We start from the raw sequence: 26,022 nt of genomic DNA on the forward strand, positions 1-26,022 counted from the left end.
GGCAAAATTCGCACAGGATTGATATTCCTGTGTTCCCTTTAACAGTGAACCGCACTGTACGCTGTGTGTAATGAAGAGACGGAGAAAAAGCAAGTGCGCAGAACCTCCTGCTGGCCTCTAGAAAATCGAGCGTGGCTTCACACTTCGACTGAGGATAGTCACTGCGCAGTGCTTTAGACTTTCTGTAGAGTCGCAGTGGAGGTTGGAACGGAGAAACTTCGAAGAACATAAGACGCAACATTTTGTTGGCCTCCCAGACGGCTCCCTTATTCCACTGGCGTTGACGAAGTTGTCCGATCAAGGCTTCGACGCGTGTACTCTCCATGTATGTACGACACACAAGGCGTCGCTGCAAAGACTTGCGCGATAGGTTAGCAGTACAAAGAGTTCATACGGGTATACACGTTCAGGGTGCTATGCAGGACCACTGCCTCACAATTTTTCATCGAACCGCCGTGGCTGGACCTTGTCAAACTCTGCCATGTTTGCATCTTGAGCCAATCAGAGAGGGCGCAGCTTCTATATTAGCAAATCAGAGCCGACAAGATGGCGAATTTACGCCTACAGCCGCTGCGGTCTCGATTCGACGCCCGTCCGAACGCACCGCCGCCTCCGGAGAACCTAGTTTTTATTCTACGCCATGATTTCGTGAACGGCTCACCAGTCTTGATATTCTGCCCGTTGATATAATTGACTCTTTAATGAAGCCAGCCAAGCCTCTCCAAGGTTCATTAAAGAGCCTCCCGCTCTCTCGATCTGTTGTATCCCTAATAGCTTTCTTTGCATAACTCTTTGGTTTATGAGTTTACCCTCCGAAATCACTTACCGTACTGCGGGGAAGCGTTTCATGATTGAAACTGCGGCCTCCAAATCACCAACCAGTGCGGCATTTTCCGCCATTTCGTTTTTTCAGGAACGCTGTAGTGGGTGGCTGCGTAATGGTCAGTACTCATCTAAATTCCAATAGATTGTATGGTTCTTCATGTTTTGGGACTCGGGCCGCTCTGTCGAAGCGAAGAGACTCCGTGACCCAGTTTCGTCCCCTCCCCCCTCCCCCGTAAGGGGTGCGTGCCGAGATCGATCGAATTGTCTCGACGGATTCCACCGGCGCTTCGTAATTGCGTTGTCCATTGCAGTCTCTGATGCATGCGCGCTCGTTCTGTCTGTGTGCCATTTCGCAAATGACCGCAGTCCGTACCTCGCAGTGACTTTTGGCGTCGTACCACTTTCTTACTGCCCGCTCATGAGCGAGGCAGCGCGTGCAAGCTCACGATGTTCCCTGCGCTCGTCCCGCATCGGCTGTAGAGCGTCCGCACCCGTCCGCTCCGCGCTCTCTCTCTCTACGTGACATAACGGCCCGCTCTGCTGCACCTTTGCGCGATTCGGCCGTGCAGAAGAAACGCATCCGCTTGGGCGCCGAGGACGCACCGAGCGAGCCTCGCGTGCCTTGCCTTCCTGGCGCACAGCCCTGAACTCCTTTTCTTTTTCGCCGAGCGAGCCGCCGCCGCCGCCGCCCCGCTCGTGTGTGGTCGTCGTCGGAACACAATCGTGCTCGCGCCGCCGCTCGGGCAATTGGAATTACCGCTGCATGCAGCATCGTCCGCGCCGCGGCCCTCAAGGACGTGGAAGGGGTGGGGGGGGGGGGGGTAGCATTCGGCGCGCACTCTGGAAGTGTACGCGCCTCTCCTGGCGGCCACGGGGTCAACGGTGCGAGCTAGCGGTGCGGCGCCGCCGCCTTCGGAAAGGCTGGCTCGCCGCAGTGCCTTGGCGTGCGGGGACGCAGCCATTACGTCGCCGAAACGGACCTCGCTGCGGCGAGATGGGTCTTGTGGTTTTGCGCACTTGTGTGCGTGAGTGGGCGCGGACGACGGGAGAGAGCGCCGCGCGGGGAGGTTGCTTCCCCGCGTGCGATACAGACCCCGTAACACAATCGCGCTTTCGCACGCAGTGACATGGGCGTCGTTATCGCGTAATTCGAGTGTGATGCCGTGCGTGGCTTCGGCGGCTGGGGTTACGGGGAAGAGGTTGGGTCTTTTTTGCACGCGACTTGTTTGTAACAGCCTCGCGCTCGAGTGATTTTCTTGCGTGTCACTGCGTGTCGATCGACCTTGTGATATCGGCCTTTGCGTGAATCCGTTGATGTGTCATCGTTATTGAGCTATACGAATTCGGGATATTACTAATATTTTTCGGGGTTTCTGCGAATTTCTTATAATTGGAATTTTGCCGTAATACGTCGTACGGTACGCTCTTTGTGGCACTGACGCGGATATCTGCTCGAATAGTTCTGGTTGCTCGTGCCGGGCTCCGTTTCTCGCCTCCGCTTTGTGCTTTTTTAACTTGGGAGCTGCATTTGAGTCATAACTCCAGGCCAAGAGGAATGATATTGCTTTAAGAGCTCGCTTGTAATAACTAGACAGTGTTTAAGTTGCATTTATGAATCGCAAGGTTAAGAGAACGTAATTCGTTCCTTCAGTGTCCCGAAAAAGATACTGTTCGCTATTGAGCCGGATGCTCCAGTTTGACATCGCGTACAAAGTTAGGGAATTATGGGATAGAAGGCACTTCTAAACATTTCGCTTCGTCTACAGGCGCTACGGACAAAGTTATCCAAACAAAAAAAGCAGTTCAAGTTAGAATGTGAGCTTGAAATGATGAGGAGTGTAGTGGAACGAGGGATCTCGCTTGAAGCCAACGTTTCCGCAAGGCGACTCGTCCTCCTCGGGGCCGACGACAGGTCACCTGACAGTGACAAGTCTCCTTGTCGAAACGTTGACTTACAGCGATATTCCTTGTTCCACTGCTCCTGATCTCGGACTAAGTGAGGCATTCCCCAACATTCGCCATGGCTTAGGCAGGGTTTGTCAGACCTTGTCAGCAATCACGCCAGCAAGCTGGAGCGCGCCATTCGCCAAGAGAGCGGGGAAGCAAGGCACACTCTGTATTCAGACGACGCGCTCGCGTTGGCAGTCTCCGTCCGACGGCTGCCGCGTGCGATGCGGGCCACCCGTGCGCGCAGGCGTCGCGGTTATGCGCGGGTTACGTTACGTTGCGTTTCGCGCGTTGTTTGCCACCAGAGGCCGCGTTATCGCGCTCCTCGCGGCACGTCGGCGACGCGTCGTGTTGCCGCCCACGTCTCCCACGCGTTCGAGCCTGGCCGGTAGGTAGGCGTGTGTGGAGGGCTTATGTGCGCGAGGTCTTTTTGCGCGGTTCGTGTTGTCGCTGATGCCTTTGTCGTCGCTGACGGGCGCAGCTGTGCCGTCCACGCGGCGGTCGTCTGTTCCCGGGACTCTTGCGCGGTGTGCCTCTCGCAGGCTGAGGCGCGCATCGCGCGTGTGTATATGTGCACACAGCGTACGTCTGCAGTGCGCCACGAGCAGACTGCATGCGCGGCGCTTTGTTCGGTTCGAGGAGTGGCGTCCGGTAATGGAAACAGTCATAGAAGTGTCGTTACCGAGCATCCGTTACCTTTGCGCAGCTTTAGCTTTACGTGCTTTCACCTTTCCGCACTTTTACCTTCACGTACATCCTTTACGTACTAACCTAACCTACCTTAGGTCGTATGCATTTCACTCTAGAGAATGCATCAAGCGAGCCGCTGGACTGATGCGCTCTTCCATCGTCGGTGTGATTCCGAGTGAGATGTGCTCTCTCACATCCTGTCCTCGGCAACCTCATTAAGTAGACCGAGTTGAGAACACGATGATTGAGGCGGGTGATTGGATATGAATTCGGCTGTGGAAAAGTGGCGTGAAACAAAACGCGGGTCAAAGAAAGAAGGAAGACAGTGAAGTGCGCCGATTGCAGCTCAATTATCAGAAAAAAGAGAAAGTCTCATAAATGTGACATTATCATATTGTTATTCTTTTTAATATTTGCGCCGAGCGCACGCGTGCATGAGCGAGGCTCTTGCAGCAGCGTGGCTGATCGGTGCATGCGCTCGTACGGGCTCCGCCGCGCGGTCTTTCTCGAGCCGTCGAAAGAAGCCGAGTGGTTAAAGTGCCGATATGTTTTGCTTAATAAAAAAAGAACAGCAAATATATGCTATACTCAGGAATGTGGCAGGCGTAAAAGTAATCGCGTCCAGTCACAGGCGACCGCTGGTTTTCCGCCTCTCGTCGTCTCGTTCTCCGCTCGATCTCGGTTTGTATATTCATGACCCCATCGCGTGCAGCAGACCGCCGTTATACCGCGAGGATTTGGCCGCGGTTATCCCGCGCGCTCTTCTTTCGCTCGATAGCGCCCCCCCTGCGCCGTTGCGTTCGGCGTCGCTATCGGCGTGGCCGCCTCGGCCGCGGGCAAGTTCCGCGCATAACGTGTTGCTCGTCTCCGCGCGCGGACGGTTGGTTGCCGCGATTCGCGTCCGCTGGCGTGCGCTTAACGTTAGTGCTCGTGTTGACGACTTCAGCTTAGAAAAAGAAAATAATTTCGCTCACATAATTACACAAAGCCAACTGACAAGTGAAGCTCTGAGCGAAGCATAGGGGAATATACTGGGAACCTCAAGAGCGCTGAAGAAGATGTCTGTCCCCGTCAACTCACGGCGCTAACTTCCAACTGTCTACTTCGGAAAAAAAGGCGAACGTCTTTTTCTGGACTTCCTGCTCATATATCAGCGAAAGTGGGACGTTATATGTAAAGGATGGCGAGCGTACGTGACCTTTTACATACGCCCGTTCCGATATGAGATAGTGACGGCGATGCCGTGCTCGTGAGAAACTGGCTTATGTAAAGGGCCATGTATGCTGCCATCCTTTACGTGAAGTAACACGTCTGCTGACAAATGCGCAGGAAATCCATAAAAAGACGTGCGTATTCCGAAATTAATTGTTGACTGTTACTGCCATGTGTTGTCGCTTCTGTGTCTGTTCCTGTGTTTTTTAGCGGTGTTGATGTTCCCAGTTCGACAGACCAACTAGCCCAAACCAGTGCCTTACAGAAAAATTATTTTTTATTTACTTGAAGTGTCTTAAGTTATTTTATAGCACTCCGTTATTTGTGCTGTGTATTTTCATATTTTTAACAGAGCGGTGCTGAAATTGGCACAAAATCAAAAACTACTTGAGGCTCTGGTCTAAGATGGACCGCCAGCCTCTGGACGGTGCGTACGGTTCTCCATCATTGTAGGTGTACGGTGGCGGTTCACTGTAATTACCACATTGTTTGTCTTCACTTCCATTTTCTTTATTGGGAATGGGAAGTAAACCCCGCTATTCCTGTTCACTTCAATCTTTTTGCATAATTACGAGTCGGAAACGTAGTATTCGGTTAAATATTTATTTGGACGTTCATTTCCTCTCTGCCCTCCTTCTTGGCTTCACTGCAGGCCATTTGGGCCTCGTGTGATCCGGGCGGCTATCACTCCGCGTTGCGGTTTCTCCCTCCCTGTTGTCTCGGGCATCGCCGCTGATGGCCTAGTGACATCAAGAGAATGCGTAGCTAGGAGACGGCGCTTCGTGCGGGAAATTTGTTCGTTCATCTCTGTCGATTTCGCGATCGCTCGACCCGTCAAAAAGGGCTGACCGGTCCGTCGCCGAATCGCGCGGAAACCGGTCCGAGAGTCAGTTCCGTCGGTGGCGAGCTGCACGCAACTCCTTGGCGAGAGCCATCGTGCGCGGATTCTATGCAAATGAGGGCGACGGAAGCGCGCGAGGGTGTAGAAGGCGCGGGGGGGGGGGGGGGGGGGGGGGGGGGGGCTCGCCGTGGCGTGTGTATAGCCCCCAGCGAAGAGGTGCGGATCGCCCTGTAACCTCGTTCCGCGCCCGTGTGTACTGTGTAGCCGAGTGTGTTGCTTGGCGCACACTGGAAAGCGCGCTCGTTGGCCGCGCTTAATAAAAAGGAAAACCAGAGGGAATGGGAAGTGCTGGGGGAGAGAGAGAGAAGGCCCGCTGGCGGGGGGCGCGCGCGTAATGACGCCTAAGTGGCCCGGGCCTGTCGGCCGGCTCGTTGCGCAGCCCCGTGGCCCGGTGATCGCTTCCGCGGTGGGTGCACGAGGATCCGCCCGGTGCGTGGTACCGCGTGTGCGCCGCAGCGGGTTCGCCGCGCCGGTGTGGCCATTGTCTCCCGCACCTCCTCAGTCTTTTATCTCTCTCTTTTCCATTTGCGTAGCGCTTGCCGTTCCCTTTAGTACACCCGTTCCTTCTCGCCGCTGCGTTTGGGCCTGTCCCGGAGACAACAACGAGATCGATCCGCTGCCGGACGTTTTGAAACGTCGGGTTCCCGCACGACGGCCGTCGAAGAAGTTCTATCGCTGCGACGATCGAGAACGCGTGTGGTCTGGCTCCGTAGCCGGTGCTCTGGCTACGGTGCTTAACGGTGGCCATTAAATATTCGCCCAACTGTTGCCGCCTGCTAACCTCGTTCCTTTCTTCGGTTTGCTTTTGTTTCTTATGTATCGTCGGGGAAATAAGGTAAGCGATAGGGTACCCTGATGTTGCTTCGTGGTGCCTGTTACGTTACACGTGCATGTCAGAAATATAAGACGTTTCTTTTTTGAGCACAGCAGCAACCTATACAATCTCTACACGCACTTCAGTCAAAGCCAAGTGAACAGTAAACACAGTGGAACCTCGATATAACAACATCATTGGACAGGGCACGGACTTTCGTTATAAGTGGCATTTCGCCGGGAGTGAACATGTTCTAAAAGAGCCGTGCCAACTCCGGTCGCGCAATCCAACAGCGCGGGAGAAAAAGTACGTTGGAGGAAAGTCGCACTCAATAACGACATGCGTGAAAATGGCGAAATTCTGTCTCGTTTGACGGCTATCACCGCTTGATACAGCTACACTCCTAGAGAGATCGAGAGAGAGAGAGAGAGAGAGAGGGCTCTTTATTAGAAAAACAGAGAATTTTGCCGGCGCGTATATAACCTAAAATAAAGGTCGTCACATTCGCTAACTAGATGCTAGCACATGGCACGAAAGGCGCTACCTTAGTAAGTGAAGATAGTATAGAGATAGTGCTTTTCACCGGCTGCTGAAGCTAGTAAATAGCACATAGTACTACATTGTACTATTTAGTACTACATTGTACTAAATAGTACTACATTGGTAATACTAAGTACTCAGCACCGGAGGTACCTCGGAGTGCCTCGGTCACTGAAATGTAAGTACCAACAATACAATGGGGCCCATTCGATTTACAATTGCTGCTTGCATTGTCATAGTCAGATAGTATTACAAATGCATAAGAAGGTAACATAATACATATGAAGAAACGACAAATGCGTCATTTCGCTGTATAATAAGCAATAATTATTCGTATAGGTAATGCTTACCAGGGATATTACGGCTCCAGATATAGTGCATTAGATAAATTATTATTATTATTATTATTATTATTATTATTATTATTATTATTAATGTTATTATTATTTATTATTATTATTATTATTATTAATCTATTCTTTTGCATATTCAGTGCGATCGGTCATTGTCAAGCACACTTTTTCAGTTTCAGTTTATTTCTTTAATAAGGAGGCGACATACATGCTTACACAAGTATACAGAAGGAGCATGTGGCTGAAAGGGGACCTCCTGTCAGAAAATATACACATTAGAGGAAATACACAGCATAAAACAGCAATACAGTAGTCACTAAGTGGCAGATTACGCAAAGTAAATGTAGTAAACTGCAAAATAATATAGAGTCAATAGGTAGCCGTAGAATTAGAACAGTAGTTAAAGGCATTCGCAACAGAGCAAACCAAAAATACTCATAAAGACTACAAATCAGTTGCTTAGCAAACAACGCGTGACAACGAGTTTCACCTGCTCACTCAACGGTGGCGCGTCGCTAACTCGACCGCCTGTCAGAAAAGTGCCCGAGCCTGCGCGATGTTCTTAAGAGGAAGCTTTAGCTCGGGCCCAACTCCGACGCGGCCTATTCAAATACATGTAAAAACGCAAAAACGTTTTTCTGAGATAACCCCTGAACCGATTTTAATGAAATTTGTTGCATTCGAGAGAGAAAGTTAAATTCTAGTGACTGTTGGAAGCGGAATTTTGATTTAGGGCTTGAATTTTGTTAAAAGTATTTTCAAAAATTCAGGCGTTTGAAAAAAATAGAAGCACGAAGTTTACAAGCTAATAGCTCTGCATCAAGAACAGATATCGCGATTCTGTAAACGGCATCCATTAGACCATTCAAAGCGGACAAATTTGATACGTCAGTTTACATCTTACGTGATTTTGTTACGTTGTTTACAAAGGTTCTGCAAAAGTTGTAATTACACATTACTCCATTTTTTGAGGTTCATGTGTAACATATCAATTTTGTCCGCTTTAGATGTGCTATCAGGTACAATTCACAAAATTGCGATATCATTTTTTCTTGCTGAGTTACGGAGTTGTAAACTTGATAGTTTCGTTTTCTGAAAATTTGCGATTTTTGCCACATTTTTAGAAAAATTTGACGACCTAAATCGAAAATTCGAAACCAACAGTCACTAGATTTTAAGCTTTTCTTTTAAATGCAGCAAACCCCGTCAAATTCGGTGCAGTGGTTGCCGAGAAAAACGAATTCTCCTTTTACATGTATTTAGATAGGAGCACCCGAGCTAAAGCTTCCTCGCTCCTATCTAAATACATGTAAAAGGAGAATTCGTTTTTCTCGGCAACCACTGCACCAAATTTGACGGGGTTTGCTGCATTTAAAAGAAAAGCTTAAAATCTAGTGACTGTTGGTTTCGAATTTTCGATTTAGGTCGTCAAATTTTTATAAAAATTTGGCAAAAATCGAAAATTTTCAGAAAACGAAACTATCAATTTTACAACTCCGTAACTCTGCAAGAAAAAATGATATCGCAATTCTGTGAATTGTACCTGATAGCACATCTAAAGCGGACAAAATTGATATGTTACACATGAACCTCAAAAAATGGAGTAATGTGTAATTACAACTTTTGCAGAACCCTCGTAAACAACGTAACAAATTCACGTAAGATGTAAACTGACATATCAAATTTGTCCGCTTTGAATGGTCTAATGGATGCCGTTTACAGAATCGCGATATCTATTCTTGATGCAGAGCTATTAGCTTGTAAACTTCATGCTTCTATGTTTTTCAAACGTCTGAATTTTTGAAAATCCTTTTAACAAAATTCAAACCCTAAATCAATATTCCGCTTCCAACAGTCACTAGAATTTAACTTTCTCTCTCAAATGCAACAAATTTCATTAAAATCGGTCCAGGGGTCATCTCAGAAAAACGTTTTTGCGTTTTTACATGTATTTGAATAGGCCGCGTCGGAGTTGGGCCCGAGCTAAAGCTTCCTCTTAAGCAGACCTTGGGAAGGGGACGCGTGGTGGAGGAACTGCTTTGGCTGGAAGCGCCACTCCTTGCACGCGTCGCCTCTGCTCGGCCATCTGGGCAATTTGCGAGGACGACGGCGCCCGGGGGCAGGAAAGGCACACAGCGGGGGCTATTAGCAAAAACACCGCGTCGAGGGGCGCTGGCGGCGCGGCCGTTGAACTGCTCTGAAAAGGCGGGCGCGCTCCGCGAGTGGCGACAATGGCCCGGGGGGGCCTTTCTTTTTCAAAATGCCGTGGCCGCGACAAGGCGACCCCTTTGTTGTCGCGCGGCGGTGCTCGTCAGCCACATGTCAAGAGGACGCGCGTGGATGTCTTGATCTGCCGCCGTCGGCACGGGACTTGGGTGTCGCGTGACCGGCTCTCAAAGGAAAGGGAAAGCGAGAAAAAAACAAGAGACCGCAGACGTTTGACTGCTTACTACTACTGCTACTACTGAACTATACTTCCTTTATTCACTCTGTTGGCCGCTGGACTGCCACTCACATTATCCGTAGGTCCCGTTGGACTTTGCATTTCTGGGTCGTTTACACTCCGATGATTCTCCGCCTCGAGCTGTCGTCCTAGCATTGTTTTTTTCTTTTAATTTTTAATTGGCGATAATTTGACGGCCATTGACCACCAAATAAACTGCCTTCGAACTTTATTTGTTTTTGGGGTAGGTTCCAAGGGTATCAAAGTTTCGTTACGATACATGTCGGCGTTGTAGGACGCGTCTATAACGTTTCGCCCCGTGTTTTCCTTCCCTACTTGCTGCCTCCAAAAGCTCTCCTTAAAATGGTTTCCATCGAATTACGTGCGTACGTAGTAAGCTTGCTGCGCTTAGAACACCTTTTCCTTTCTTTCTTTCTTTCTTTCTTTCTTTCTTTCTTTCTTTCTTTCGACACATCCACGATTGGATGCTGACGTCATTGTTGCTGTCCGCCATCCGCCACTTCCCGGGCCCGGAAGTGCTGATGGCTGGGTTGGTTTTACCGGCGTTTCGATTTTTCTCCAACTCCAGTGTTCCGGCGCGGACTGTTTCGCAGGGCGACATTTGGACGAAATTCGGGTATGCTCGCTGATACTCGTGCGACAATACTGTGCGCCTTCCGGGACACGTGCAACGGGAGTTGAAAGAGGTACCGAGGGAGTCGCACCTTCGCCCGGGAACACGCGTACGGACACGTTGTGGAACGCGGAGTGATAGTTCACGCGGGCGCGCCTTCTTCCATTACCGACGCTTTGCCTCCACACTGGCACTTCGAAGGCCCTTGAATCAATAGTATTTCGACTCAACGGCGAATTGGGTGCTCTGCTACTCGGGCGAATCAGACGTTCACCGAGTAAATTACCAGTCGAGTCGACGGAGTTGCACGAAATTCTACCGAAAAATCGAAGGCCTTGAAATGGCGCGGTCGCGCGCCTTCGTAGCAGCTTTTTCGAACCAACGCGCAAAAGGAATGTGTGCGGCCGAAACATTCTCTAAATAATTATCAGCGTCCGTGTCAAGTCAAAAATAATCGATATAAATATACCATTATAACCAGTCGGATGAAGCGATTGAACTCGGCCTGGCACAGTTACTCCACTCGCTTCGCTGTGTGCAGGCAACAAGGTAAGACAAGCGCGGTGAATCAGTATATGAGCGACGACTGCTATTAGATTCGTCGGACGGTCCTACCGCTGTCGACCAGATGTAGGAGTCGTCGGACTATCTCGCCGCTGCCACCATTTGAAGGAGATGAAGGTCGTAGACAGGAACTCGGTGAACAGGATTTATTTACGTATTAACAGTTTAAGCAGGATACATTGGCAGACTAGCGCGACTCCCATAAGGAGCCCGCAAAACTAACATACAGCAAACAGCTTACGAGCACACAGCTCACTACTACATTTCGAGCATGACAGAGCACTCAGCTCCCGACAACGAGCACGACACGAGCACTCACTAGCAGCCGGCAAACGCTGCTTATAAGCTCTCCGCTTGACGTCATAGTTCGACGTCATCGTTCGGCGTGGACGGAGCACGAATAGTCGGGAATGTTCGTCCAATCATTGTAAACTTGCCGCCGCTCCGCAGTATGGCTCACACACACAAAGGCACACACGTTCGAGCCTACACACACAAAGGCTGACACGTTCGAGGGCCCCGTGAACGGAAATGTTCGTGTTGCACTCACACACAGGTGAAAAGGCCGGACAGTTCTCGGTACCGCCCAGCTTTCAGTGCCGACGTCAGAGGGCTTCGTAGAACTCTGCTTTGTCCCGTATGGCTCGGCCAAGTACCAATTTCCTGAGTTGATCGCGCGCCACGTGGCTGCCGGCTCTTCGCAGTTCTCCGAAGGGCGCCCCGTCTGGTGGGCTTGGAACACGTGCAGCGGGCTGAAAGCTGGCACGTTGCCACCCCGTACGGCCATTCTTAACACTGCCCACAACGTTGCCAGCACTGCGTAAAAGTGGGTCGCAGCTTATCTCGAATGATGTCATTGGCAGTCTAAAGCGCTTTAATGATAGTAACCCAAGTATAGCGAAGGAAATTGCTTGCTTCAACTAAGTTTTCGCTCCAGACAAAACAAGAACGAAACCAGCGACAAGTGAAACTCTCGATGGTCTTTGAAAGCTGCCACGTGACTGCAACGCAACTTTCTCGAGTTCGATTTCCAATTTTTCAAAGGCCCTCGACCCTTATGGCCTTTGGAACATTTTCGTGTGACTAGGGTATGACAGCTCCTTTGCACATCCATCGTAAGTGGCATTGAGATGGAAGGAAGGTGCGTGTGTATAACGCAACCTTAATGACTCTGGAGTGCGAAGCTACATGTGCATTTCGGCGCGATTCCTTTCGGTACAGATGCGGTGTAGGTTAAAAAAATATGCTGGCTCTTCCATAATCGAGAGTAGTTGTAAGCATGTAATTGCTACGGGCACAGAAGATTGGTTGGAGTAATTACGACGATTACTCACAACCATCTCGCAACCATCTGCGGCGCGCGGCATGCTGCCGGCCTGGTCACGCAGCGTGGCGCCATCTCTCGAAGGAGGCCGCGCAAAAACCACGCCTCGTAACTCACGGACCACTGGCGTTCAAAAGAGTACAGGCAACCCTGTCTCAGCGCCAGAAGATGACAATAAAGTGTATGGTGCACTGCATCTGCCTTTTGGATCCCGCTATTGGAAATGACAAATTAAACTTCAGCGTACTAGAAGTTACAGGTCATGTGAGCAAACATAAGGAAGAAATCGGAATCAGTATTTTTTTAACTTGTTTGGGCAGTAACTAGCGTATGTAATGCTGTCCTCTTCGAGGCGTTGGGGGCCAGAGACTACATTCTCTCAATTTTTGGCTCGTTGCCAGGGTGATCTCGTTTTGCTTTCGCAACGATGCCCGAATGTTGTCGTTTCGCTCTCGCCCCAGCCTCGTCCCATTATCGTCTTGAGTGTCCGGACAATGGCTCTGGATTTTATCTCAATTTCTCTTGAAGATCGCCGACAACGGGGGCTAAAAACACTTCATGCTTTAAAAAACCCCGCGCGCACATGTTGCGACGGACGTCGACGAGCCGAACATTGAAGCCAGTTAAGTGACCATAACGATTATTGCCGAAAGGAAAAGCTAAGGAGGAAAACCCGTAAGTTCCAGGCGGCCTAGCGGCAAGAGAAGCCGAATGATCAGTGTCCCATTTTAACCTGGACCCCTTTCGCCTTCGGCTCGCTAGACACGCGTTCTTAGCGGAAGCGTACTTTCCATTCACCGTTTCAAGCACGCGAATGGACGCGCACGCGAAGTGCTTTGCAGACCGGTCTTATCGGCGTTATTCGCGCGTGTACGTGCTCGCGTTTTCGGAGTAATCGGCACTTGCGCCAGCGTCTCGCGTGAGTGTCACACTCTCCGTGGAAGGTTATCGGTCATTGCCCGCTCGCACTGACAGATGTGTAGAAGCCGGCTGCGAAAGTGCGTCTCTCGTTACGCGGAGACGTTTGTTTGAACAACACGGTTGCGTGAACTGGCGCGCGGACTTTGGTGCAGGCACGGTAAACTGATCCAATTGTTTCTATAGTCTGGCGTATCGAGTGACATGTGGACATACCGTCGACTCACTGTCTAGTGTACTGTAAGGGCGCTTTCGTTTTGTTTATGCACCCGTCGCGCTATCTGTCCTTTTTAAAAGACTGAAAACCGCAGTATTCAATGGAGTTTGTGAAGCGGTGTAATCTTCGCCCGAGGTTCCGCGGCTGTTCGTGTGTGCGTTCGTGACGGAGGTTGAGAGGCTGCATTTGTTATTCCCAGTGAAATTAAGGCGCCAGTTTGGACCTCTAGCTCTCGCGGGATTACCGTGCTCTTGAAGACTTGCGATGTGGTAGCTAAATATTGTATTTGCTCAAATATAAGTACCTTAATTGCGGCTAAATCGGAGATGGTTGCTCAAATCCGAAGCAATTAAAGCAATGCTAGAAATTCCTTCAAAGGTGAGAGAGAGAGTGAGAGAGCAGCAAAACATTAGCCCACAAGTAAACAGTCTTAATTAATCTTGAATTAGGAACAGTTACGATAGGATGCTTAATTAATTTCTTTTCACATTTACCATTCACCTATCAAGTCACTCGCTCACGATATAACTTTACACGAGTTTTTCCTACTAGCCGCTTCCTCTGCAGCTGTCGTGACGTCATGAATTGTCTTTCTGCACTATCAACGTATCTTGTGATGTCACACTAAAAGCATTCGCCATTTTACTCTGACAGCCGCGCGCAAACATAAACTGAAGTGTGTGGCATGTCTGCTCGGGAACGTTTCGCCGGCTCTTCTGTCCACGCAGGGCATAAAATGACGGCGGCGGGGAAGAGGGGGGGGGGGCGGTGAGAGGGGGTTCAGTCAGTATGTGATCTTCGATATGCCCGCGTTCATGTTGGTCGTCGAAAACGTTCTGCTCGCGGTCGTATCCATGCCGAGGAATAACTGGTGCGTCGCGCAATACATATAATGTTGGGCATCGCGGTGGCAAGCCGAGAACGAACATCCATTGACTCTTGAGACCCAGGAGGTTCAACGCTGTTTAGAATGAGAATATGTGCGGCAATATTGAATGTGAAGCGTTTTCTTCCCCCTCTCTCTCTCTCTCTCTCTCTCGGGAGAAAGTGCGCCTTCCACCGGCAGGCAAGCAGGGACACGCAAGAGCGCACCTTCGTAACGCGCTGTGGCGCAGAAACCCCACCTCCGCATGCTGCCCCGCTACACGACCACCTCCTTTTGTCTCTGTCGCGCATACACGGAAGACGAGTCGCTCGTTACAGGCGGTGCGAGGATGCGACGCGCCTGTGATATTCGCGCGCGTATGCATACCCGGTGGGTGTGCGCTCTCCCTGTCGTGCCTTGGTGCGCGTTAGCGACGCGAGCGTCTCCTCCCGAGCGCGCGCTCTCGCTTACATCCGTGGCGCATGCGTTTTCCCCGGTTGCCGCTAAAAATACCGGCCCGCGCCGCCGCACCGTAAGGCAGTGCGGGCACCCCGAGCAGAGGCGGAGCGGGTGGGTCAGAGGTTGCCTGCGGCCGAACGTTTATTTCTTTTACGTCCCTCTTACACTCTCCACAGCTCTTTGCAAGCAAGAGGCGCGCGAAATGTGCGCGATGTGTTCTTTTTTGTCCGCCTTACGGTGCGTTTCCCGTTTTGCCCTCTGTCCCTTTGTCACCCGTCATGCGGCGAACGAGATGCGGAAGTAGGTGTGCGCCGACATCGGACGGCTCGTTTTCCCCCCGTTGTATACCTGCTTGGAGATAGCGACACATTTCCTGCATAGAGCGAGGACCTCCTAATAGCGTTCCCTTGTACGCGCACGAGTACTTCTTTTTCTGCTCCCATCCGCCCTTTTGACGGGGGAGTTGAATGAGGTCGCAGTAATATACTCCGTGTGCGTGTGCGCTCCGCCTAGTAGCAGAGCGGGTGTGGCCGCAACAAATACGCGAGACTTTTGCGTATGGAATGCGCGCTGTATTTTTGCGGTTCGGTTTTGGGAGTTTATTGCTTCACCCATGACCTCCCTGGAAAAAGTGTGCCGCAGCTACCGTAATCGGGTGTCATCGGCACGCTTTCGTGATCAAGCCGGCGTCACCCTTTGTCCTCTATACGACTCCCGATGTCGTTTGTCGTTAGCATTAGTTTGTTTGGTTAGCACTCGCCACACCTTGACTCTCACGTTCCGCGTCCAGTCGTGCGGACACAATTTTTGTCTTGTTCTTTTAGTAAGATTAGCTCCACTGGCTAGTTTGCTCGCGATAACGAGAAAACTACTCTTAAGAAACAGGGCATTGCATAGTGTCTGCGTTTTCCTCGGTGTGTTCTCCACCATTCGAACGTAGGATTACCGGTAACCTGAAAGCTTCCCTTAAAGGCACGGTATTTTCCTGGCTGCTAACCGCAGACTGACCGCTCTGGGTGATAGGAGAGCATCCAGCATCGGTTTTAGCAATCCTCGCTGTCGAAGAAACCGCTGTGTCGTCTGCGTCTCGTGACCTTCGCGGCTTTCGTGAGCGCCAGCTCTGGCTGCGTCGTTTGCGGCGTCGGCTCGCAGTCGCGCCTACTTGCAAGTTTTCGAATGCACCGCCGCCACGCTCGGCTGGTGCCTAGGCTCGCCTCATGCATCGGGCGCGGCGGCGTCGCTCGCCCGCGCGGCGACATTCCGTAATCGAGCCCCGCGGGGCGATGTGCCTGCTGGCCCGCGGTGGGCGCAACTTTCGTTACCGAAAGCGAACGTTAAAAAAACGTGTGCTGGCTGCGATATACTCAAGGTCTGAACGCGCACGAAACGCCTGGCGACCGTTGACGTGTAGCGTCGTCTGCGGCGAAAACGCATAGCCCGCCGTGGCGGTCTTAGAGATGCAGCGGGCTCGAGGCCTTACTGTGGTGACACTGTTGACGGGGCTGGCCTGCTTTGGTATATTGTAGAAAAGCATGCAGACACCTCTGTACGCGCACAGCTCAGGCGACTAAAGCTACAGACATCTGCTAGCGCGCACGCGTCTTTTCTGCTCATTTACAACAAAATTACTGGCCACACACACACATTTATGTGTGCGCGCGCGCAACCAGTGCGCTCACTCTCACAGCATGATAACGGTGCGCGGTTATGAACGGGATGCATAGAAACTAATAAACGAGAAGGCATGTCCTGTCTATTGTGTCACGATGTTGGCGCATACTAAAGAATAGCGGCAACAGATGAAAAGTGCCCAGTTCCTCTTCTGCTTAGCTGCCCGGCCGAAAAACTCTCGGCTTGATTTAGGCTGCCTTTGTATCCGCGCTCATACGTGGCTTAGTCGGCTAAACTGGGCGCAATCGTGAATCGAACTAGAGCACAACACAATGTAGCGCGCCCGAGGCATTGCGTCTGCGCGGGTACCAGTTTCCTGCGTCTCGCGTGCGACACGTCTGGTGTATATGTGGCGCCGATGTGTCGCCACGGAGGCGCCGCGTGCCCGTGGCAACACCCCTGGCGCGAATTAAAGCGCGGCGCTCTCCTCCGTCATGCATAAGTTACGGTGCAGCCTGTATGAAGTCGCCGACTCCGGTAGATCGCGTTTGCCACGTGTGCAGCGCGGTATGTATATGCGTGCGATGGCGGCGGTCACGCATCGTCACCGGCGACGGGACGTCGCCGGGAGCTGCACGAGAGGTCGTTAACTCCTCGGGGCTCTCTCTGATGAAGCTGGCGCGGCTTTTCGCGTGCGTCGATACGTGTGAGTTCTATGTACGGGCAAAGGGCTTAAGAGGAATGTTCGTGGGACTGCGGAGCACGATAACGGTTGCGTAACGTTTGGTAAGCGAATGATCGGGCTGTCGGCCGCAGAATGCACGCAGATACGCCCAGAGGATCCGTAAGCAACGATGCCACTTGACGGAGGTACTACGAGCCAAAGCACTACGGTGTAACAGCGAAATACCTACGGCAGCAGTAGCGATGACGACGACAAACCACGAAAACATACTTTCACGCGACAAATAATATATAGTTATGATAGAATGAGGCTGAGACAACACGGTATCGTCTTTGCTGCGGCCTTGCACGCAGAAACTTCCGGCATTCTCCGGAAATTTCCGTCTCACGAGTACACGCTATGCCTTTACTGCTGGTTTGCTCGACCGATTTGAGCGGGCAAGGGAAGATGGGAGAACGCGCCGCTCGCAGGCAGCACGAAGTGAGGAGTGGCGTCGGTATCGTGTGCTCTTTTTAACCAGAACAACTTTGAATAATCATAAGGTGAGAGTCGCCCGTGCCTTTCTTTCGCTGGATACAAGCGCCAACGTGCGTATATTTTCTTTCTGCTAGTGTGGGAGCAGACATCTGAAAGCGCCCCCCCCCCCCCCCCCCCCCCACCTCCTGCGCCTCGCTGTCCCTGCAGCCTTCAGCTCGGATCGTGCCCTAAACTCCCGCGCAGCCTTGTTCTCCTCTTTTCCTTCCGCACCGCTCGCTCGTACGATGTTACAGCACTTAATGTGCTTCTCTTTTGTGTTACGCCCATTTTCTTCTCGACGTTGAGGCCGTCAAGTTTGTTAGCGAAGCTCGCTTTCTCTTTGCCCGCATGCATTATTGCATGCCGAGTCAAGTTAGAGTCGATCGTTTCCGCCGCCCGTCGGTTGTGAATATATTACGCAGCAGCATGGCGGTGTGTGTTTTCGCGGCAACCACCCGCGCGGCGGAAGGCGCGGTGGGTCGGCACGGCGAGCGTCTCGCGAGAAAGCGGTGGCCTTGCGCACAGCAATGCCAGGTGCAGCTTCCTTCCCGCTTACGTGTGGCACCGCGCATGTCGCGACCGGTGTGGCGCAGATGATTCGTCCTCCAAACCCGCCGTCGGCATATGGATGTCTTCGCGTTTTTTTTTAAGTAGCGCTGTCTACCTTCGTGCGGTTCCCGTCCATGTAGCGCCAGTGGACGAAATTTCTTTTCTTTATACTACTACTACTACTACTACTACTACTACTACTACTACTACTACTACTACTACTACTACTACTACTAATAATAATAATAATAAATATAATAATAATAATAAAGCAAAATTATGCACATCCAACTCGCATGTTGGAGTCTTAGACGTGAAGCTTTCGTGAAGCGCTTAAATAAATGCCACCCAACCTTTTGCAGAGCGTTTTCCACCGTAGAGATTGGTACCTGCTTGCCAGTGAAGACGCAAAAGACGCGGGCACGCGTTACCCACGTGACGGCGCGTTATACTGTATGCGGGATTGGGCCCGCTTGCTATCACACCTTATCCATAGATCGGCACGCGGGCTAGAGCGGGTCGATCACCCTGGATATAGTGCAGCAGTAAGCTGTTTCTTACTCGGCCAAAGTCTGACCAAGAAGTTGCACCAAACCCCAAAGCTTGAAAAAGTGTAGGAGAAAAAAAAAAAAGGCTGGCATTATTAAAGGAATTGTGCTTTCGCTGACTTGTATTTTCGCAACGAGGATATTTACGTGTCCTTTCTTTGATCACTGTGTGATTCCGTAGAAAACAATGCTAGCTTCCACGATAAAGGTAGTAAACATGGTAGTGCTGTCCTATAGCAGCCAGCCACGGTGAGGAAAGTCCGGGACGGTTCGCAGGAAATGTTCTCCTTAATGATGCGTACCAGCGGCGCCGTAGCGCCATGACGAATAGTTAGCTTCACATGCTGCGAGTTCCAGCGCCTCCCGCCGCCGCGATCATCACTTCCCACATGAGCGAGCGCAAGTTCTTGTGCGTCGCGCCCCGTTCCCATCCTGCCATTGGTCAGAGACAGCGTCACTGCGAAAGTATGAATTCTGCCGCGGCCGGAATCGCGGACGGTACGCAGCGCGTGAAACGGGCTTGACGCTATACTTCGCAACATTTCCCCGCATTTACCCAAATGAGTTCTGCCGAAACGTGCAAAGCTCTGTCGCTGGCTGACGTGTTTCGACGCGGATTACGGTTGACGATAACTTTACAGTGACCCTCTGCCTTTGAAACGCGATGGTTCGAGTCCTTTTTTTTTTTTTTTTCAACGTGCGCTCTCCTTCTCTGTGCAGCATCAGCGAGACCTACTTTGCAGTCAAGGGAACGGCGCTGGTGCTTCCTCATGACGAGTCCATGCACGTCTACCGCTGCTCCAACAACAACGTCGGTGAGTGCCTGCCCGCCTCCGTGCCCTCCTCGGGCATTCGTTTCTAGTTGTGCGGAACCGCGTGGTTCAGGAAATAACGGGGCTGAACATGTTTTGCCGAGAGATTCATCAGTCCTTGCCGGGGACGTCGGGTTCAATGTGACGATCGCTGATGGACGGATTACTTTTATAAAATTTGCTTTACTTTCTCAAATTAACATCGTAGAAGGTATGTGTTGTAGCTTTTTATCCGTCGCAGTAGCCCACTGGCTATGGCGTTGTGTTCCCGAGTTTGAGGTCGTGGATTGCAACCTCAGCACGGCGGCCTCAATTCGGTGGGGGCGAAATATGCACTCGCGCGTACTCTTCGCTTTGGTTGCACGTTTAAAAGTGCCCCGGGTGGTCAGAATCACGCCGGAGTGCCCCCCACTACTGGGTGCCTCATAATGACTACGTGTGTGTGGCCTGAAAAACCCCGGATTTTAGTTTGACGTTGTAATTTACACAAAAAGTTATGCAGGCAGCTAAAAGAAAGGCTGTTGTTCCCACCTTGTGTAAGAAATTGCAGCAGTGGCTTATGTTATCGCGCATATATCGTCAGCTTTAATTGAAGCGCGAGCCCAAGAGAAATTTGATCGGAACTCCTGTTCCTGCTAAGCACAAGGCAGTGCTATGCGCAGTCGTTCTGTATTCCGTTTTTAGGCACGCTGTGTAGCCGTATGTTCATTTCAGATCCTGAATGAAAGCTACTGTTACCGACGCAGGCTGAGCTGGATACGCGACTGCGCCACCTAGTCACGTTTGACTGTTTCGCGTTTGAAGTTATGTCGATAGTACAGTTGTAACGTGTTTCCGTGCGCGAACAGCGGCGTTCGCAAAATTTTACCTAGGTTCTAGAACTCCGCCTCTGTTCACGAACGTCGTATCGGGTTCACGGACATAGCTCTTGTGACGCTCGGATGATGCCATTTATCGCTAAGTAAAAGCACCTTTATTTATAGTAAATATTACTTTAATATTGATTTTTAGGTTTGAAGTATAAGCTGTGTAATGGTGCGTCCCCCCCCCCCCCCCCCCCCCAGTTCAAGAAGTGTATTACTATAAAGTTTTGAAGAAAGAACGTTGACCGATTACGTCATTGAGCTTGACATTGAAGAATTTGAGGCACAGGTAGTCGAAGATATTCTGTCCACCTGTAGGAGTAAGGGTCTGGGCTTTCTCTGTAGTCAGGGCTTTGTTCATGGAAACATGGATGAACTTCTTGAAGACCATAAGGGAGAGCTGACCATAGAAGAACTTGCTGAAATTCACGCTGAGCAACAGAAGGCCCTTGTCGAGGAACTTTCTACTCTGACGAAGAGGTCTACTGGTAGGCTATGCCATCAAATCTATTTTGGGAAAATTGATTGAACGCCAGGTCTTCGTTGTGGAGCACGACTCCAACATCACTGCAGCGAACAGAGTGCTGAACCTTATCAACGACAACGTGGTTTCTCGTTTTCGGGTGGTTGTGTTGAGAAGGAGAAAAACAAATCACACTGCACAAATTGTTTTGTTAGCCGAAGGCTCAGTTCGCAAGGGAGGAGCAAATCCTTGAAAGAGATCGCCATGTTGGGCTTATTTAATCGGCTGCCTCGTAGGCTACCCACCCTCCTCTCCCTCCTGCCAGGAATGTGTGTGTATTACCTCTCGTTATACGATCCTTTTACTGTACTGCACTGTACAGTACTGAATTTATTTTGATATTGTATTGAAATAACTTTTCTTTAAATCCCCAGAGTGTGAACGGATTAACCACATTTACATTGTTTCCTGTTCGAAGCGCTCCTTCACTTCACGACTGATTCGGTTCGGGACACGAATCGTGAAGCGAATTAAAGTTCGTGAACCGTGGTACCACTGTGCAATCTTTGGCTTTCTGATGGGGGCCATATTTCAGCGGAATCGTCACCGTTATCTATCTGTCGCTCGGCTCAACGCGCGCCTACTGCGTCTAAAATGTCTTGCATGTTCTCCTGTATTCTGTACCAAATGAATATTGCCTAATCAAATTGCTGGCGCGACGTGAACGCTGTTGCGCATCCTCGGCTGTAAGCGAGGACGAGCGGTTATTCTAAAATGTTCTTTGACGCATGCATAAGTAGCGGATGGACTTGACCCGCGAGGTTGCATTTCGATGACTGACGACTGTGATCGCGGCTATCCGTTGTGCTGTTGTTTTTCTGGGCACAAGTTCCCCCATTACAGATATTGATTCGTGATCCACACTTCGGTCACTGTCTCGTTCTTCACCGCCACTAAACAACATGACACTAGTAGAACTGGCCGTTCATAAGCCAATTCTAATCGGAAGGAACGTTGGCTCTTTTCAGGATGTTGCTCGTATAGTTCTCGTTCCCGCACTGGAGGATCCAAATGGGGAGGGAGCGCTTGGGGGCGTGGGCGAAAACATGCCGTGCTGCCGCTTCTGATTCATTACTCGGTCCTTGCAGCGCAGCAAAAATTGTGCGCTGACACATTGAGCGCCAAAACGTCTTCCTAGGCCTTTTGCGTTCTTTTGTCCGCCTGGCCGATAGCGTCCCCTAAACTTTGGGTTACACACTTCTAGAACTATCTATTGTCTTGTTGATGACGTTTAACAGCAGCGCTAAAGGCGTTGTTAGATACGGGACCTTTTCCTGAGCCTACTTCGAGTTCACCAGACCACATCGAATCGCGTCACAGCTAATTAAGGAGCGCAGAAGCACATCTACCCCGTTCCCGAGGCGCGGCACGTGCAAGCGAGTTGTCCCCCACCTCGTGCGCCGCAGGTGGAGCTTTTCACTGCTCGACTCTTCCAGAAAGTGTAGCGGGAGTCTGGCACGGTTCCAGGTAACGCAGGGCCCGAGCAAAGCTGCTTTGTAGCACTGAAACGTCGCCCCCATCCGCCTTTGTGACGGCGCTTGCAAGTCACAATGGCAATACCGCAGAGAGAAGTAAGCGCTCGGACAATTGGGGCCCAAGGAGCGACCCTGTGCGCCGGGTGTGACACAATCGCACGGGCGCCTACCATTGGCCGAAAATGACGACACCTGAGCGGGCTCGCCGATTGGCCGAAAATGACGCCACCTGAGCGGGCTCGCCGATTGGCCGAACGTGACGTGACTTTTAAAAGCCAGCGACCGAGAGCATTCCTTCACTAATCTCTTTCGAGCTTCTTGCCCCGGGCCGCAGCGTCCGAGTTGCTGCCGGCCCGTAATGACTTTTATGACTGTTAATTTCTTTGTACTCTCACTGTAAATAATGTAAATAAACCTCCAGTTTTCATCTCAAAGTCCTCTTCAACCTCGGCCAACTCCCGCACCCAACGGCAAGGTCCAAAAATCTGGGGGACAGCAATTGGGATTGTCCTCCAGATCCGGCAACTGGTTGACAGCGGTGGGATCGTCTCCAAATGCAACAAGTGGTCGCAGCGCTACGGATGAACCTTCGTCCAGAAAGATCCAACAACGTACACCGGACAACAGAATATAGTATGGGACACACACTCACATTGCCAGCGCTGTACGCCTTTAGCGCTGTTCTTAAACGTTATGGAAAACCACAAGCTCGCCCAATCTGCCGTTCTTCTCTTGCTGAGCCCGAGATTGAACAAAAGCTGGAAAAGGTGAAAATACAGATATTAAATATTGACGCCCTAATGACTCGATCACGTCACCATTGCGGCGGCCTGTCGTCGGCATCTCTTGTTGCGCATTGGCTATGCCGCATAGCTCAGTTGCCGAGCAGAAAAGACAGCTTTACAGGGGCACACGTGCACTGTTGGAGAAATTATAGGAAGAGAGAGCTTAATTTCGTAAGCTCTGTTATACCCGTGTCCATTTACGTCACTATATGTTCAGCGAATGACGAATACAAAGAGAGTAAAACGACATTTGCGTGCGCGTACGTAAACATCTGGGACTTTTGAAAATATTTCGCAAACGCCCCATATGATAACCTCACCATCCCAATTTCAATAAACACGTTCACACTATTACCATAATCCAGGTGATTTACTCTAGTAGTTTTGTTAGTGACATTTAACAAACTAATTAGGAACTTACTTTGTTGTAGTTGCTGTTCATACACACAGGGTGTCCCAGAAGTCTTTTCCTGATTACAAACATGCAGAAGGTAGAAAATATGACATTTAGACACATATATTTTATCTTTAAGTGCAGGTGACAGTTTTTGTTTACACATACAATTTCGACGGGTGCTTCTTTCGTTGCCCAAAGGATATCCAGGCGATATTCTAATTCTACCCATGTGTTGATCAACATTTCGTGAGGGATGGGTGTTATGACGTCAGTAATTCTGCGCCATAATGCTGCTATGTCGTCCACTGGTGTTTGACAAGTCTGACATAACCCCAAAAGAAGAAATACAGTGGTGTTATAGCCGGTGCATGTTTGTAATTAGAAAAAGACTTCTGGGACACCCTGTATTTATTTTCGTGGCCTTCTGAGACGTCAACTGCGCAGTCAGCGTGTGCCTACGGGGGCGACTGTCGACTTGGATGATAATCCTTGGCTGGCCGCTCTTTAAAGTTTGTCTGTTACCATCTGTACTTTGTGAAGCAAATGAGCCTCCTTTTTACCCCTGTCAATAACATCACTGAGCGCTATTGGTTTTACTGGTCTTGTCTGGCGAGGCTCTGCGAAAACACGGAGACTAGTGTGAGCTAAATAATGTTGTATTGTCATAGTAGAATATTGGCCGCAGATGAGCATTTCCATGATGATAGGGCAATGAAACCGCGATGACAGGAGACTAGATTGTGTAGTAGTGCTTTCAACCGAGCTTGTGAAAACGCGTGCGGTCTAGGAATTTCGCCGTGGTGGAAAATGTCAGTCGCCGAAATATCCGCCGCGATAACTTAGTAGCTATGGCGTTGCGCAGCTGAACTCGAGGTCGCCGTTTAGATTCCGGCCGCGGCGGCCGAATTTCGACTGCGGCGAAAAGCTAAAAACGGTCGTGCACACAGATTTTGGTGCACATAATTAAAGAACTCTGGGTGGTCAGAATATCCGGAGGCACCCCACAATATGTAGTGCCTCAAAATCGGAACGTGGTTTTGGCACGTAAAACCTCAGAATTTTCATAGTCGCTGAAGTCTAGATTGCAGCATGGATTTTTATTTAACAAGTAATGACCATACGACATTACGAGACGATACGAGCAAGGCTCGATTCTAAATTAACTGGACACGCTAGACATATTCCGATTGCAAACACGTATAAAAGTGGTGGTACACTTTTCCGCGTGTTCATGACGACTCAATATGCTCGGTTCAATGAAAACGACTCTTGTTAGGGTTATTCATTCGATGGTGGTGCGAATATGCATACATATAGAATAGATCCGGCTATGGGCAGACTGTAGCGATAATGCAACAATATTGTATTTAAATAGTTTTATCGAGGATGAAATGCTATTTGGCAATTGATCGATGCATATCAGAAGCGTTGCAATTGAACGCGTCCCGGTACTCTGGAAGCGGCAGCAGTGCGTCGTCGATCGCAGTCAGCGCTTCCACCAAAGTTCGCTGACCCACAACGCGAGCGTAGTGGCGACTGCGGGCTAGAGTGCACAGGGTGCGGGCCACGCCGATAAAGAAGAGCTGGTCCGGCGCCACCGTCTCCAGCCCTTCTACGGTTGGGTCGTCGCGAAAGTCCTCGTGCATATGGTACGACAGGTACGCCAGTCTCGCGGCTAGGGCGTCTTTCCTGGAGCCGTCGTGCGCTCCCCCTGCACCCCAACGCGCCGCGGCCTCGACGAGACGTGCGCGCACAGTGCGCAGCGAACGTGCCAGGAACTTGCCGTCGGAAGACGTCGCGGCTGCCTGCTCCGCGTTGTGGGAGAACAGTTCGGTGAGCACAGCCGTGGCCAGCAGGAAGCCCAAGCCTCCGTAGTTGAGGGAAGGCGCCGTTCCTTCCACATAGTAGGGCGGCTGGAGGACGGCCGGCAGGACGTAGAAGCGGTTGTCCTGGATGTCGTAAATGGACAGCCAGGCCGGATCGAGCGTCCAGCCTTCGGGGTCTTCCGGGAACATGAGCCGCTCGCGGCCCCACATGCTGCGCGCCAGGTCGAAGCTGCGGTGGTAGGTCACCCTGGCGGCGCTCACGTGAGACTCGAGGTACGAGCCGCCGATCCGCACCGGCTCGTAGTACGCGTCCACGCGGGCTTCGTCCGCCGCCCACTCGGGGTAGCCGAGGGTCAGATCCATCGTGGAGCGCATCTTGCGGTACACGCTCTCGACCTCTGGAGCCAGCGACCGGTGGTCCTTGACGATGTAGATGTCCAGGCTCCTGGCGACGTGGTAGGCCACTCGGTACGCCTCGTAGTTTGTCGACGTCCTGGGGCTCTTGAGTGCGTACACGCGGCCCATCGCGAGCGGCAGCACCTGGTTGACCTGCGTGAGGCAGTGCCTCGACGGCTGATGAGTCTCCAGGCCGGTCGCCTCGAGGAATTGCTTGTACGCGTTCGCCATGGTCGTGGTCGTGTACGGAGCGAGTCGGCTCACCACTTTCCAACCGAAGTAGTTGGCTGCCGGCACGCTGTCGCCAACGATGATGGCCGTGACGTTGGA

The 26,022-nt window shown here is 51.0% G+C and overlaps 1 protein-coding gene across 2 annotated transcripts in view; it reads left to right on the top strand.

Moving 5' to 3' along the window:
* ssh (Protein phosphatase Slingshot) overlaps nucleotides 1-26,022 on the top strand; it is a 330,763-nt gene that overhangs the window by 193,630 nt on the left and 111,111 nt on the right. For both annotated transcript variants that reach the window (XM_072287309.1, XM_050173200.3), the window contains exon 3: nucleotides 19,336-19,430. In XM_072287309.1, the coding sequence (XP_072143410.1) occupies nucleotides 19,336-19,430 (95 nt within the window). The remainder of the gene's footprint in view (nucleotides 1-19,335; nucleotides 19,431-26,022) is intronic.

Source organism: Dermacentor andersoni, chromosome 3 (assembly GCF_023375885.2).
Source record: "Dermacentor andersoni chromosome 3, qqDerAnde1_hic_scaffold, whole genome shotgun sequence".
In the NCBI taxonomy this organism is placed as follows: Eukaryota; Metazoa; Arthropoda; class Arachnida; order Ixodida; family Ixodidae; genus Dermacentor; species Dermacentor andersoni.